Consider the following 14,082-nt stretch of genomic DNA (forward strand, 5'->3'; position numbering starts at 1 on the left):
GAAAGAGCATTCGGGCTGCACCCTCGCAGTTGGCTGCAAGGTCAGGGGTGGACGGTGCCTCACAGGAGTTGTGGCCGCCGCGCGGCAGCCAGGGCAGGATGCCTCGGATCCTGCCCCAGCACTGGTTTGGAGGGAGAGAACCCGGTTTCTGACAAGTGGATCCACCGTGTTGTGAAATGCACGTGTGCTGCGGCCTGGCCCCTCTGGCCCCTCTGGCCCCCGCCTCTAGCGCGGGTCCGCAAGCCCCATCCTGTGTTAGTGCAGAGGCAGCGTCTGGGGCCTGAGCACCCGCAGCCGCCCGGCATCCGGGGCGCGGAGCGGACGCCGCCGCCGAGGGGCGCCCGAGGCACCCGGAGCCCCCCCCCCCCCCGCCGCCCTCGGCCAAGGGTCCCGGCGCGCGACCCACGCCCTAAGCAGGCGGTTGCGCCCCGGCCGACGCCCTCCAGCCCAGGCTCCAGCGCAGGGCGGGAGGGGGGCGCTGGCGGGCGGGAGGGGCGGAGAGGGACGCGCAGGGGGCTGAGCGCGCGCGTACGGAGGTGAGGTCAGGGCGACCCGGCGGCCGGGGTGGGCGTGTGCAGGCCTGGCGGGCGTGCCGAGAGCGTGCGACGGTGTCCGCGCTCGCGTGCGCGCCGCGGGGGCGGGAAGGCCCCGCCCCGGGGCGGGAGGGGGCCGCCGGATTAAAGGCCACCGGCGGGCGGGGACCGGGCCAGCCGCCCTCGCTCCGAGTGCGCTGGGCGCCGCCTGACGCGGGTCCCCAGGGTCCGACGGCTCCGGCGCAGCGCGTCCCGCCTGGCGCAGCAGGACCCACGCGGCATGAGCGTCCGCACGGGGTGCTGAGCGGCGGCGGCGATGTCGGGGCGCGGGGCTCCGGGCTGCAGCCGGGGACTGCAGCTGGCGCTGCTGCTGGTGCCGCTGCTGGTGCTCGGCGTGCTGCCGAGGGCGCGGGCCTTCGAGGAGCAGCCTGGCAGCGCGCACGGGGAGAGCCAGGGCTTCCAGGTGGTCACCTTCAAATGGCACCATGTCCAGGAACCGTACATCATCGCCCTGTGGATCCTCGTGGCCAGCTTGGCCAAGATCGGTAAGAAGCCTCGGCTCGTTGGGGCTTCAGGTCCCAGCCCGCGGCGACGTGCCCCGGCCGGCTCTGGGGTCTGCGCGCCCCCGCCCGCGCCCCCGCCTGCGCCCCGGGGCGCAGAGCCCTGCGTCCGCGTCGGCGTCCGCCCTGCCCGGGGTCTGCGCCGCTGCGCGCTCTAATCCGTCCCGCGGGAGCTGCCCGCGCTCGGAGCGCCCCTGTGAGCCCCAAGGGCCAGGCCTTCGGGTCGGGCGGGGCGAGGCGCGGGCTGCGAGCCTGGCCGGGCCCGGAGCAGCCGTGCGGGCCGCCGGGTTCCCGATCCCGGCCAGGAGCGCGCCAGGCTCCCGGGTTTCGCGTCCCCGCCGCCCTCTGCCGCCTCCAGGCCTGCAGACCTCGGGGCCGCCGCTGCTCTGCGCGCCCCGGGCCCCTTTCCTGTCCGGGGGCTGGTGGGGGCTGGTGGGGGCTGCCCGGTGCGGACAGACACAGCAGGCGGCGGCCCGCAAGCGCCGCGGTGATATTTGGCCCCCAGTGCTGAAAGACAGCGGTGCCACTCGAGATTAAACCCAGTAAAATCCTATTTATAGGAGCAATTTTTCCATTGACGATGTTTCTCTTTTAAAAGTCCTGGTCTGTCTGATTTCTCTTAACTTGCTTCAGTGAGCCAGCAAAGTGGGGACTGCAGGTAACTCCCGGGCAAGGTGATGGGAAGGTCAGCTTTCTAACAGCTTCTGAGGTCCAAGGTTTCAACGTGTTGGTCCACCAGGAGGGGCTTCCTGGAGGTGGTGCACTGAGGATGGCCTGCACCACTGACTAGGTGGAGGCTGGGGGACCGCAAGGGAGGGGGCCTGAGGATACCCCCAGGGAAGGGGAGGGACTCGGCAAGGCGGAGGGGCCCTCCTGGGGCCTTGGGCTCTGCTGTTTTCAGCAGGATAGCAGGGTCATGCTCCGGGCAGCCTACTAGAGAACTGTGAGCCCGAGTTTTGGGGTGCCTGGGACGCTGGCAGTGCCTGGTGAGCCGTGCTCCCTTCAACACCACCTGCTCTGTGTCCTGCTTATGCTGACCGCCTCCCTGGAGGGCCCTCTGGGTTCTGCTTTCTGGGTCTCGAAGGCCCCCTGCATCTCTCTGCAGGTCTCCTTGCTCACCTGGCCCCGAATGCCGGGTGTCATGCTCACTCTATCCCACACTGGGCTTTCCAGGGTTTTGCGAGACTAGGAGTAAGACTCCAGCACCCACACGAGGTCTCTTCCGAACACCTCCGCCGAGGGCGGGACGGGGGGCTGACACTGGCACTTTGTACCGGTCATCTTCTAGATGGGGCCAGCTCCAACCTGGGCTTTCCCAACACTCACATTGCCCACCTCCCCCAGGAACAGCCAGCTGTCCTCTGCCGCCCGCTGTCTGCTGTGCAGGCACCATAGGGATGCTATGGGCAGGGTGAGGGGGCCGTGACACTCTGGGGTTCCAACCCTGGGATGCGGAGCACCCTCGTGTAAAGCAGATATGTGCTTTCTTGGCAAGCTGGGCTTCTCCTAGTACAGCCCCGGCGTCCAGACCTGGAGCCTGGCCTCGCATTCCAGCGGTGGCTGCTGGGCTCCCTGTGGCCGGGAGGTCCCGAGGGGACAGACTGCGGGAAGGCTGATCCGAGGATTTGCCTGGCCCCAGTGCTGCTCTCCTAGGAAGAGCCATAGCCCTGCAAGTCTCCAGCACAGGTGGACTTTGTCTCAGGGCACCTTCTCCAAGGTGGGTGGCCACCCGCTGCAGCCGGCTCTGTTTCATGGTCAGGGCAAGCCCAGAATTCATTTTCCTACCCATGTTAATTTAAAAAGCGTCGTCTGAGCACCACATCCTCACTCCATTGCTGTCATCTGGGATTGCTGACTCCCCTTGAAGGTCAAGGCTTGGGGGAGACCTTGGCGGTCCTCAAGACCCCATGAAAAGGACCCTGAGGGAAGACCCTTGGGGCTGACCAGCTACAGCTTCAGTGCCCTCCTGCTCTGGGCCACACCCTGCCCTGGCCCTGCCTGGGTCCCCAAGGTCCTCCTGCTGGCTCACTATGGGCCTTGGGTGACTCCCACCTCTGCCCTTTCGTTTGCGGCCCCCACCTCCTTCACTCTGGCCTTTTCCCCATTGCTCATCAGCTGTCCCTCCTCCGCCCACCTCGGCACCCCACCCCCTGCCATCTCTCAGCCTCCTAGAGCTCAAAGACCAAACCAAACCTTCGCAAATAAGCCAGACCCACCTGCTCATGTTCAGCCCCACAGACCAAGCGTTAGAAGGAAGTACTCACCTCATCTCAGTGGTCTGCCCGCCCTCTGCGCTCTGGACCAGACTCGGGGAGCTGGAGCTCCCCTCACCCATCATTCCAGGTCCTGGAGCTCCCCTCACCCATCATTCCGGGCCCTGGAGAGCCAGATCTAGCCTGGTCAGGGGTTCCCCCCAGGGGCTCCCCAATGCCTGGCCCCCTCCCTGCCTGGAGGTAGGACAGCCTCTGCCCTGTGGCTTCTCCCCCCTTCCTGCCCTGGCTCCCAGACCCCTCCCTGTGCACCCCTTCTCCCAAACCCCACAGAGCACTCACAGCCACCTTTGCCTGCTTCTGGTCAAGCCTGGAGGCCTCATGGTGGTGTGTCCAGTTTTTGCACAAATGAGGGGAGGGCTTGGGTCCTGGTGTGCTTCCTCCTTGACCCCGCAGTCCAGGGTTCGTGCTCGTGAAGCTCTTTGACCCCTCTCATCGTGTAAGATGGTCAGGTATTTCAGTCTCAAGGCACAGGAACAGAGGGTTTCCGTCTATTTCCAAGCACTGGCCAGGTTCTTCCCAGTGGTTTCAAGTGTTGGCTTTAGCTCACATGCCCCTCAGGCTGCAGAGCTCAGATTCCTTCCAGCCATGTGTCACCTTGCTGGGCAACGAGATGCCGAGACACTGGGGACCCTGGGACAAAGCAATCATACCCACAAATGTTTTAAGCCAGCTTCTCACCTCATGTGGCTTGGGACAGAGAAAGGCCAGGGGGCAGGGTCACAGCCACCAGTGACTGGGCCCAGGAGTCCTGAGTTCACGCCTGGAAGCTCTGCTGGAAGCAGCGCCTTTGCACTGGTGAGAAGTGTGGCTGGTGAGCCCAGGGACCCCCAGCCCCTAAAGCCCTGCGTCTGCAGCTCAGTGAAGGACTCATTGGAAGCATTTGGCCTCCAGGGGCCCCTGCCTGTTGCTCTACCCTTCAGGGATTCAGAAGGAGAAGCAGGAACCCCTACACAGGTGGTGCCTGCTGGGCCGGGGGGTGAGGGTCCCTGCAGTGGGCTGGGCTCTGTCCCTGGGTGGGGTACTTCCTTGCTCTGGACCCCTGGTGGCCCCCAAGTCTACAGCTGCCCCCACCAGGCTCCCTTTGGGCCTCGGACCAAGCGGCGCTTTCTCTCCTCAAACCTTCCTCGGGGAGTGAAGGCTGGGCTGGCAGCACTGGCCGTGTGGAGGTCGTGAGGCCACAGGGCACGGGGTGGAGGGCCCACCTGGGGGTGGGGATCCAAGCAGCTCCTGGGGACGGAACTCTGGAGTTGGCAGGGTTACCAGGAAAGGTGCTTCTGCAGGAAGAGGGAGGTTCGAATGTTGGAGGCCAGAGGTGAGACCAGAGGGAGGCCACCGGAGGCCAAAGCAGCACAACCACAGACCCTGTAGGACTTTGCTCCCTAGCCAGGGTGGCACGAAGGGGAGGGACATGAGCAGACCTGGGCTCTCAGACTCCTGCCTTGATTGTAGGGCGGAGAATGGGCAGGAGGGGCAGCAGGGGGACCCTGGATGGGGTACTTCTGGGTTGACAGGGTCCATTTATTCCTAGGCATCTTGGTTGGGGGGCGAGGGTTCAGGGGACAGACATGGCTCAGGTGTTCAGCTGATGTCCCAGTGGGTCCAGGGTGAGAGGTGGACAGTGAGGGGAGGGTCTGGGTCCTGGTGTGCCCCTGGCCAGAATGGGCTGCAATGGCAGAGGCCCAGGGGAGGGGCAGTGTCAGGGTGGGTGGGCTGGTCAGACACCCAGTTTGGGGACAGGCCCTGGACGTGGAGCTCATGGGGACGTGGAGCCTCAGGCCAGAGGCTCAGGGGTGCTGGTGAGAAGGTGTCTCCTGCTCCCCATGTCCTCTGACCCTCAGGCCCTTCCCCTGGTGCCCTGGGGCTTTACAAGCCCTCCCCTTTGGCTCGACACCTCCCTCTTCACCCCTCTCTCGGGGGAAGAGAGCCCAGGGGGCTGGAGTCACCTGCAGGAGCAACAGGGCAGGAATATAGCCTTGGGAACCTGCACGGTGCATCTGTGTGGAGGTCCTTTCCTGTCAAGCCTTTCCGTGCTGGCGCATGGTCCAGCCTCTCCAGCCTCAGGGCTGCGGGGGGCCTGGGACATCTGTGGGCACTGCAGCACCCCCTCCACAGTGCTACCCAGGGCACCTGGGAGCTGTGCTCTCAGGTACAGCCGTGGGGGCCGGTGTCTGCCCCAGGTGTTGCCAGGGCGTGGGGGAAGCCATGTGAGGCACTTACCTCCTGGTGTGAAGAACAGAGGCCTTTGGTTTTTCCATCATGTGCTCTGGTCTTAGGACAAGGAGCCTCTGGTGCTGAGCCTCACCCCTTTCCTGCTCCTTGCATGGGTCCCTGGGCACTGCCCATCCTGCCCCCTGCCTGCCTCCACCGAATGTTCCTTACTCCCTTCAAAGGATGCCTGAGGGTATCTGGACAGGATGACCTCACAGGACAGTGTGAGCAGCAGGAGTCCCCAGTGGGTCCCACCCATCCTCCCTGGGGTAGATGAGTCAGTGGGCCCTAGTGGACCCCAGCCCTGGCAGGACAGAGGCAGTCACTGGGCCAGGAGTCAAGACCCATCATCCGAGGAACCAAGGGTCCTCCCAAGAGCCTCTACCATGTGGAAGGTGTAAAGTCTCACTTTTCGGACAGGTTCATAGGGGAATTAGCCTCAGGCTGTAAAACAATCCATGGGCATTTGGAGCTAAGGTATCACCCTGAAATATCCAGAGGGAAGTGGGGCAAAGGTTGGGAAGCGCTGATAGCCTCCTGTCCTGCCCGGGAGGCTCTGCCTCAGCCAACTTCCTGCAAGTGGACAGGTTGTCCTGTGGGCCTCAAGGCCCCACGCCGCCCTGCGGGTCGCAACCCAGGTCAGCTCGGGGACAGCACCGTGCTGTGCGGGTGCCTGTGACCTGTGTCTGCCTTCCCGGCCTGGCCCAGCTCAGCCCCCACCTGACCTCCAGACAGATGTGTCAGGACACACACACCTGCCCCTCAAGGAGGGGCTCTAGGTTCTTCTCTGTCCCCCTGGGTTGGAGGAAACACTTCCTGCCACACCTGCCAGGCCCAGAGCTGGGGTCTGAAGCTTGGGTGGGCTTGAAGTTAGGGCTCCCAGCATGCATGTTCCCCCGGTGACCGGTGTGTGGTGTCCAGAGCCCTCCTAGTGGTGAGTTTTACCTGGAGGGGTGGCACTGGCCGTAAGAGGGACGGGGCTGCAAGGTCCCTCCGCTGCTGTCTGCCGCCTGCCCTGCCCCAGCGTGGGCTCTCGGCCTCCCTTGGAGAAGGGCCTTGGCTCTACGTGGCTGTGTGCAGGGCCCCAGCACCAGGTCCAGCTGCTGGCTGCTCTCAGGCACTGGGTGTGCGTCTCCAGGTCTCAGGAGCTTGCTTTGGGCAGCATGGCATAGCCCGGGGGGCAGTTTCCTGCTTGGGTCCCGGGGCACAGCTAGGGTGTCTGTTCTCTGCACGGAGCAGACCTTTGAGGCAGCCTGGGTGCTCTACTGGGCGGATCTCTGCCCCCACCCTGTGCCTGCACCTTGTCCTGTCCTTCCTGACCTGACTTATCTCTCATCCCCGTTCCTATCTCTCCTTCATACCTTTGTCTTCTGTCTCCTGTCTCTGTTCAGGCAGGGAGAAGGGGTGCTGAGTGGGCCCAGGGCTCAGTGGCTCCTGCTCACCCCAGACCTGCCCGCAGGGCCTGCAAGGCTGGGGGATGCTGAGCTCCTGGGCCCTCTGGGCTGTGTGTGTGGGGCAATAGAGGCCCTGAGCAGTGGGTGCAGGGGAGTGGGGGGTAGGGACCCATGGATGCAGGGTGACTCCCACGCTGGCTATGGCCCTGCCTTGTGTGGCCTCCCCAGATTCCTGGGGAGCCCAGACTCCACCCCACCCTGTGAGCCCACCCCTGCTCCTGGGATCCTGGTTCTCTGGTTCCACTAGGTGAGCCCTGGGAGCTGAGGGGCCACTGTGTGCAGGTCGTGCTTGCCATCCATGCCAGCACCCTGCTGCTGGCACCGCTCTCGCACACCTGTGTGGATGGTGGGGGAGTATGAGTGCACTGCTCAAGGCCAGCTTCCCATCCGCAGCTTCACCCCAGCCGTCCAGGTCGGCCTGGGGAGACGTTCCATCCCTGAATTATTTCCCAATAATTCACACAGCCTCCTGGGAGCCCTGCACCCCACTGCTCACCGGGGTGGCTGTGTCCCCAGGACCAGCTGCGCTCACCCTCGCCAGCAGAAATCCCCCGACAGCCGAAATCCTGGTCATGCCTTCCGGAGCAGGGCACCACAGATCCACCCAGTCAGGCCACGCACACTTGCCTTTGTCTGCCTGCCTCTGTGGAGCCCGGGCAATCAGTACCCTGAGCACAGCCCCGGCATTCAGGGGCATGACTGGCCCGATTTCCTTCCTCAGTGCAGCCGCGAAACATTTGATGTTGAGCAGCTGCAACTCTGGCTGCTGGAGGAGTGCTCCCCACTTGAGGGCTCATGCACAAGCACCACGCAGCCCAGACCCCAACAGTGCCAGATCCTGGGGGACAGACAGATGAGACCACGCCACAGGACCAATGGCATTGTGTGCTCCACAGAACAGCAAATGGGGCAGGCAGAGGGGAAGGGGCCGTTTTCAGGAGTGGATCAGCCTGTGCAAAGGCACCAAGGTGTGTGTGTATGTGTGTGTGTGTCTGAGGAGCAGCGGTGGGGGAAGTCAGCCAGGGGAGGGGTAGAAGGGAGGTCAGAGGGGCCAGGAAGGCAACCAGTCATGAGGGTCACAAGGAGGCTTCTGGGAGGAGGTGTGCATGGCTCCAGCGAGACGGACAAGCCCACATCAGAGGATGAGGGTGGCTCAGACCTGCCACCCTGGGAGCTGAGCCTTCCCCAGGAGCATCGTAATGCTGGCATCATCCTGCTCCTTTCATAGGCTGCTTCCCTGAGGTGTTTAGTCCATATGCGCTCCAGGGTCTAATCAGAGATTAAGGTCACCTGGAAAGTCAAAGCCTTCCCCTCTGAATGTCCGGGAAATGAGATCTCTGAGCCCTGAAGGGCGTCGCCAGGGCACCCAAGGGCACAGGATCCAGCAGGTGAGAGGCCAAGAGGCTGAGTGCACGGGGCCACCCCCACCTGGAGCCCCCATGCTGCCAGGCCTGTCCCGCCTGACACGCATGGCCCGCCAGGAGACCGTGACGATGGGTGGCATCCAGGCCACTCTCTGGGTCCTGCGAGATGCCCTCCTAGGTCAGGGGTCTGGCCTGGGGCTTGGCTTCACGCTGCCTTTCCTTGGAGCTGGCTGTGTCTTGAGTCCACATCTACAACCCAAGGGTTCATTCATCGGTGCTAGAAGGAATCGAGAGCCCCATGGTTTGCTGGACACAGGGGGTCAGAGTCCAGGTGGAGGAGTCAGACTGTAGCGGAGTGTAGGCTTCCCATGTGGGGCACGGTTGAGGTGAGCCCGGTGGGAGGGAGGCCAGCCAGCGTGAGAGGGGCTGGGGCAGGGGGCCAGGAGGAGGCACGGGGCGGGGGCCCAGCGGGTGGCGAGGGCTGACCATGCGGGCTGGGGCCTGCAGGCAGGTGTGGACTCCCGGCGGAGGGGGCGGAGGGGCACGGGGTGGTGAGCTGAGTCCTGTCCCGGCTCCCCTCATCCAGTGGCCGGCTCTGCTTCAGACACAGATGTGGCCCTGAAGGCAGCCATCAGCCCGGGGAGGCATCCTGGAAGCCCTGGCAGGTCGGGTGGGGGCGGGCACCAGCCTGGGGGGGTGCGCAGAGCTGTGGGGGAGGGCCGGGCCTTGCTTCTCCCCTTCCTGAGTGAATCAGGCAGGAAGCCTCGGTGAATTCACCACCTGCCGAGCTATCATGCTAAAGTCCAACGTTGTGAGCTCCCAGCTGGGGAAGGGTTTCTTGTAAAAGCAGAATGGGACCGGAAATGCCTGTTTCTGGCAGCTTTTCTGGCAGCTTGTGGAAAACCACTGGCTTCGGCTCCTTGGAGTTAGAAGCCCTGGGTGCTGGGGTGCAATTCTTGCTCAGCCAGCCAGTGGGGCGCCGCCCGAGCAGGACAACACCTCAGGAGGAGGACCGCAGGGGGCACGGGGTGGGGGGCAGGTGCCCAGGGGATACTTGGTGAATGTTCGAGTTCCTGTCATCCGTCCACATGCACAGGTCCAAGGGACTGTCCCCATGCTGGCTGTCCAGTCCTGCACACAGACTCACAAGTGGGGGCTCCCGGTCTGACCCCCACAGGAGCAGCTGGGCTCCCAGGTGGAGGGGCTGAGGCCACACCTTGGCCATCCCATTGGAGGCAGCCTCCCGGGAGCTGTGTTTCAGGGTCACAGAGGCCTCTCCAACTGGAGAAGCCAGCAGGCCCCCTAGACTGCCCCCCGCCAGGCGGGACCCCCTCCCCAGGCAGACCTGGGGATAGGTGTGTCCACCCCCAGGGTCAGGGCAGCCACGGCCCCTCCACTGCTTCATGGAGGCTGAGTCTGGGCCACTGCCCCAGACCCTGGGACAGTGGCTGCCCTCCCTGCGGCCTGAGGCAGCTGCACCTGCATCCTGCTCCTTCAGCTCAGGATCCAGACGGGGACCAGCTGCCCGTGTACCTGGGGGGGCGGGAGGGGGTCAGCATCTGCTCTGACTCTCGTGGGCCCCCGAGGAGCCTGGTGAGACCCACGGTGCTGGGTCCAGCTCGACCCCAGGGGTGGCTCCAGACAATTGAATCAGAGCTCCTGGGGGTGAGGCTGGGGCCCGGGGCCCAGCCCAAGGGTGCCCAGGGTGGGAAGCAGAGGGAAGCAGCCACTGCCCAGCCGGGCTCCTGGGACCTGGCTATGTCACACATCCACGTGCAAGTCCATGGGACTCTAGGACTGTCCAGGGCCACCCACATGGGGCCCCTGCCAGGGTGTGTTGCTGCACCTGAGGGACATGTGTGGCTAGCTGCCCTCCTCTGTGCTGCTCTGACCTCCTCAGCAGGGACATGGCTGCAGGTATGCAAAGGCCCAAAAGGTGCCTGGTGGGCAACCCGTGGACACAGTGGTGACCCTGCGCGGTGCCCAGACATGACAGCAAGTCAACTAACAATATTGTGTGAAAACAAAAATGCCAGGAGAGTCGTGAAAGAGCTGAGGCATGTGTCCCCAGACAAGGGTGAGAAGCCGGCCTCCCTGCCTGGTTCTGTGGGGACCCGGGTCCTTCCACGTCGGGGGTTGGGTGGGGGAGTGGGACTCGGCGGCCCTGCACCACACAGCCGGCTCCCTGTGGCCTCCTGGGCCTCAGCTATCCTGGGAGTGGGAATGGTTCCACAGCCTCACCCTGCAGGGTGCCGCCTGTCACTGCAGGGGCCTCAGCTAGATTGGGCCAGGTCTGGGGGACCACCCTGTGACGGGCGTGCCTCAAGCCTTGGCCACCAGGTTACCTTTTCTTCCTGGAAACAGTGTTCCTCCCTCCCCCTGGGCTGCTGTTGCTGGCGATGTCCAGTTCAGGGCTACTGGGGTTGGGCAGGGGCGGGGGTTCAGCCGACTACCATTTAAAAACTATAATTAGCGAACGGAGCAGGGGTCGGGGCGCAGGTGTGGGACAGGGCCTCCAGGACATGGTCACCCTCTGCTGGCAGGTGGCAGGTGTAAGTCTGGCCCCTCCCCCTGAACCTTTCCGGCGGTAAACTGGAAGAGGAAGGCAGTTTTAAGTTTCTGGGAAGGGCCCCGGTGTGGAGAATTCAGCCTCCCTTGTCAAACCCTTTACTCATTAACTCAATAATGCCGAGAACATTTCGATGGCTGGGGTGCCCTCAGCCCCCGGCTGGCATGAGCCTTCCCTGCACTCTGCATTTTGGGCCCTGGAAGCCTGAGAGGAGTGTGTCCTGGCCGCACACTCGCCCTGGATCACACTCCCCGCGGGAGGCACCGGCCAATGCAGGATGGGCATAGGTGGGCGCCGAGGACGAGGATGGGCTCCCCAGGCCATGCCAGTGCGCGGTGGGGAAAGCTGACCCCCAAGCAGTGCCCTGGGACGGTCTTCCCACCCCCTCCCCACAGTGGCTCCCTCCGGTGGCAACAGGGCACAAGGGCATCTGTCTCGGCACATCCCCGTCCTGCAGGCCCCACCTGGGCCCCTCCAGCTGGCTCTGTTTACAGTCCTGGTTTTCTCGTGATCTGAAGCTGAGTCTAAGTGTGCAGTGTGAACTGAGTGTGAACCTCTCGCTGCACTGAGTGTGAACCTATCGCTGAAGAGCCGAGTGACTTCCCAAGCCGGTGCTGGCATGGCCCTGTGACCCTGAACGGCACCTCCGGCCTGTGGCCGACACAGAGCCAGAGTCTCCGAGGAGACTGGACAGGACACAGTCGTGTCCGTTCCCCGGAGAAGAGCAGGAGGGAGGCCGCTGCCCTGCAAGGCCTGTTCTGGGGGCGGCTGCCTACAGAGGGAGAGGGCCGGAGAGCCGAGCCAGGCCCTGTGCTTACCTGTGGACGTCACTATGATGCATCCTGCCAGTCTGTGCCTTCGTCAGAGGGAGCAGGGGGCCTGTGCTCTTCAGGCAGCCTGACCCGGAGCTGACGGCCCTGCCCATCAGAGCCCCTGAGATCGGCCAACCAGGGCCCATGGGGCATGTGTGTGGGTGCTGTGGAGGCATGTATGTGCCCAGCCGAGGGCATGCGGGTCACAGCATTGAGGGAGACCTTAGAATCGTTGCCTCCCATGCGGCTCGTGTTCTGGGATGGGCACCTGTCAGGCAATGTCTGGGGAGCCTCTGTCCCAGCAGGGAGGGGATGGGGCGGGGTGGCTGATGTGTGATACCCGCATCCCGGCAGAGGCGTGTGGCCACGGGTTGACAGGCAGACCGTGTCCCTCAGGAAGGCCCATCCTGACCCATCACGAAGGAGCACCCAGCTGTCCCCCTGGGCGGGCGGGCAGGCATCTCACCCGGGCTCGGACCTGGAGCCACAGGTGGGCCTGGAGCTCAGGATGGCAGGCGCCTCCCCCGCCTGTGCTCACAGTCCTGCCCACATGTGCTTGCTCGCACAGCTTGCAGTCACACGTGCTTACACCCGCACATGATCACCCAACAAATGTCCCTGAAACCTTGCAGGGGGAGTACAGACCGCTGACAGGTCGGCATGAGGCCACAGGCTGTTCACGCCGGGTTCTCCCTACGGGCAAATGGCCGTGCTTCCTGGCCTGCCCACCTCCCACCCCTCAGCCTTGATGTGCTGTCCCTTCTGTCCCTGGCCTCACCACCTGTCACCTTTGAGGCCACGTCACCCCCGAGGCGCACCCAGCACAGCTTCGGCAATGCCGATCTTCAAAGATTAGTAGACGCTGTGTGTTTAGGAAAGGTGTAAACGTACAAAATAAGTGAGCAGATAGCACTGCGTACCCACCTGCGGCCCCCACCTTGTTACCGTCTGGCGTTGCTGTGATACACGGGCCGCAATCGATGAGCCAATGCCAGTATTTTACTCCGTCCGTAGCTGACATCTGGGTGCACCGTGGGCGTTCACACAAAGTGTGCGGACATGTGCCCCTCGTTACAGCATCAAGTACCCTGCCTGCCCCACGCCACCTCGCTCCCCGACCCTGGCAGCCGTGGGGCTCTTTCCTGCCTCCATAGTTTTGCCTTTTCTGGAATGTCGTAGACTAGCTGTCCTGCTGTGTGAGGATCCAGACCGCAGCCTTCTCAGACTGACGTCTCCCCCTAAGTAGCCTGCAGTGTTTTCCCGTCTTGGTAGCTCCCCTTTCAGGGCTGAACGATACTCCATCTGTGGGTCGCAGAGTCCATTTACCCATCACGCCCTGGAGAACGGCCTGCTTGCTCCAGGGTCTGGCTGTTACAAACAGAGCTGCTCTGAACGTGCATACGCAGGCTCCCATGTGGACGTCAGGTCTCATTTCCTTGGTGTAAATGCCGAGGAGTGTGGCTGTGGGTTAGGGTTTGTGCAGGTCTGCAGGAAACCACCAGACTCTCCTCCCCCGTGGCTGCACCGTGTTGCACTCCCAGCAGCAAAGCATCGGAGTTCCTGCTGCGCCACGTCCCAGCCAGCATCAGCTGTTGGCAGGGTTTGGGTTTTGATTGTCCCGATAGAGGTGCAGAGGCACCGTGTTGTTTTAATTTGCATTCCCTGACTACGGCTGGCACTGCGCACCTTCAGTGTGCTCACTTCCCACCTGCGTATCTTCTTTGATTACGTGTCTGTTTAGATTTTGGGCCCAGTTTTCAAGTGAGTAGTTTGTTTTCTTACTGGAGTTTGAGTTCCTCGTGTATTCGGGATACAGATCCTTCAGCATACGTGTCTTTAGCAGATATTTCCTCCCCGTCTGTGGCTTGGGAGCTGTCACTGTCGTTCCGAGAGCAGAGGTGTTTACGTTCAGGGAGGTCCAGCTTCCCAGTTCCTTCCTTCAGGGACCCGTCCATGGTGGCGCATCTAAAAGTCCTCCCCGACCCCAGAGTCTTCTAGGTGTCCTCTTACACTACCCTCCAGGAGACCGATGGGTTTGCATTTCATGGCGAGGTGTGTGGCCCGTTGTGAGTCGTTTCCGTGAGGCTGTAGGGCCTGCGTCCAGATTCACTTCTCTGCACGTGGACGCCCCTCGTTGAAGACGTGGTCTTGGCTCGGCTGTGCTGCCTCTGCCCCATGTTGAAGGTCAGGGACTGTGTGTCCGTGGGTCTGTCTGTAGGTCTGTGCCTTCAGGAGCACCGGGCTGCCCTGTCCCCATGCTTCTGTAGGATCTGGAAGCCGGGGTGTCGGTCCTGCACTTTGTTGTTCTC

General features: G+C 63.3%; 1 protein-coding gene across 1 annotated transcript in view; it reads left to right on the plus strand.

Moving 5' to 3' along the window:
• The first annotated feature begins 752 nt into the window (after positions 1 to 752).
• Positions 753 to 14,082, plus strand: part of SLC9A3 (solute carrier family 9 member A3) — a 40,051-nt gene continuing 26,721 nt past the window's right edge. The window contains 1 exon segment of the mRNA XM_038583381.1: positions 753 to 1,078. Within this exon segment, the coding sequence (XP_038439309.1) occupies positions 850 to 1,078 (229 nt within the window). The 5' untranslated portion in view covers positions 753 to 849.

Source organism: Canis lupus, chromosome 34 (genome assembly GCF_011100685.1).
Source record: "Canis lupus familiaris isolate Mischka breed German Shepherd chromosome 34, alternate assembly UU_Cfam_GSD_1.0, whole genome shotgun sequence".
Classification (NCBI taxonomy): Eukaryota; Metazoa; Chordata; class Mammalia; order Carnivora; family Canidae; genus Canis; species Canis lupus.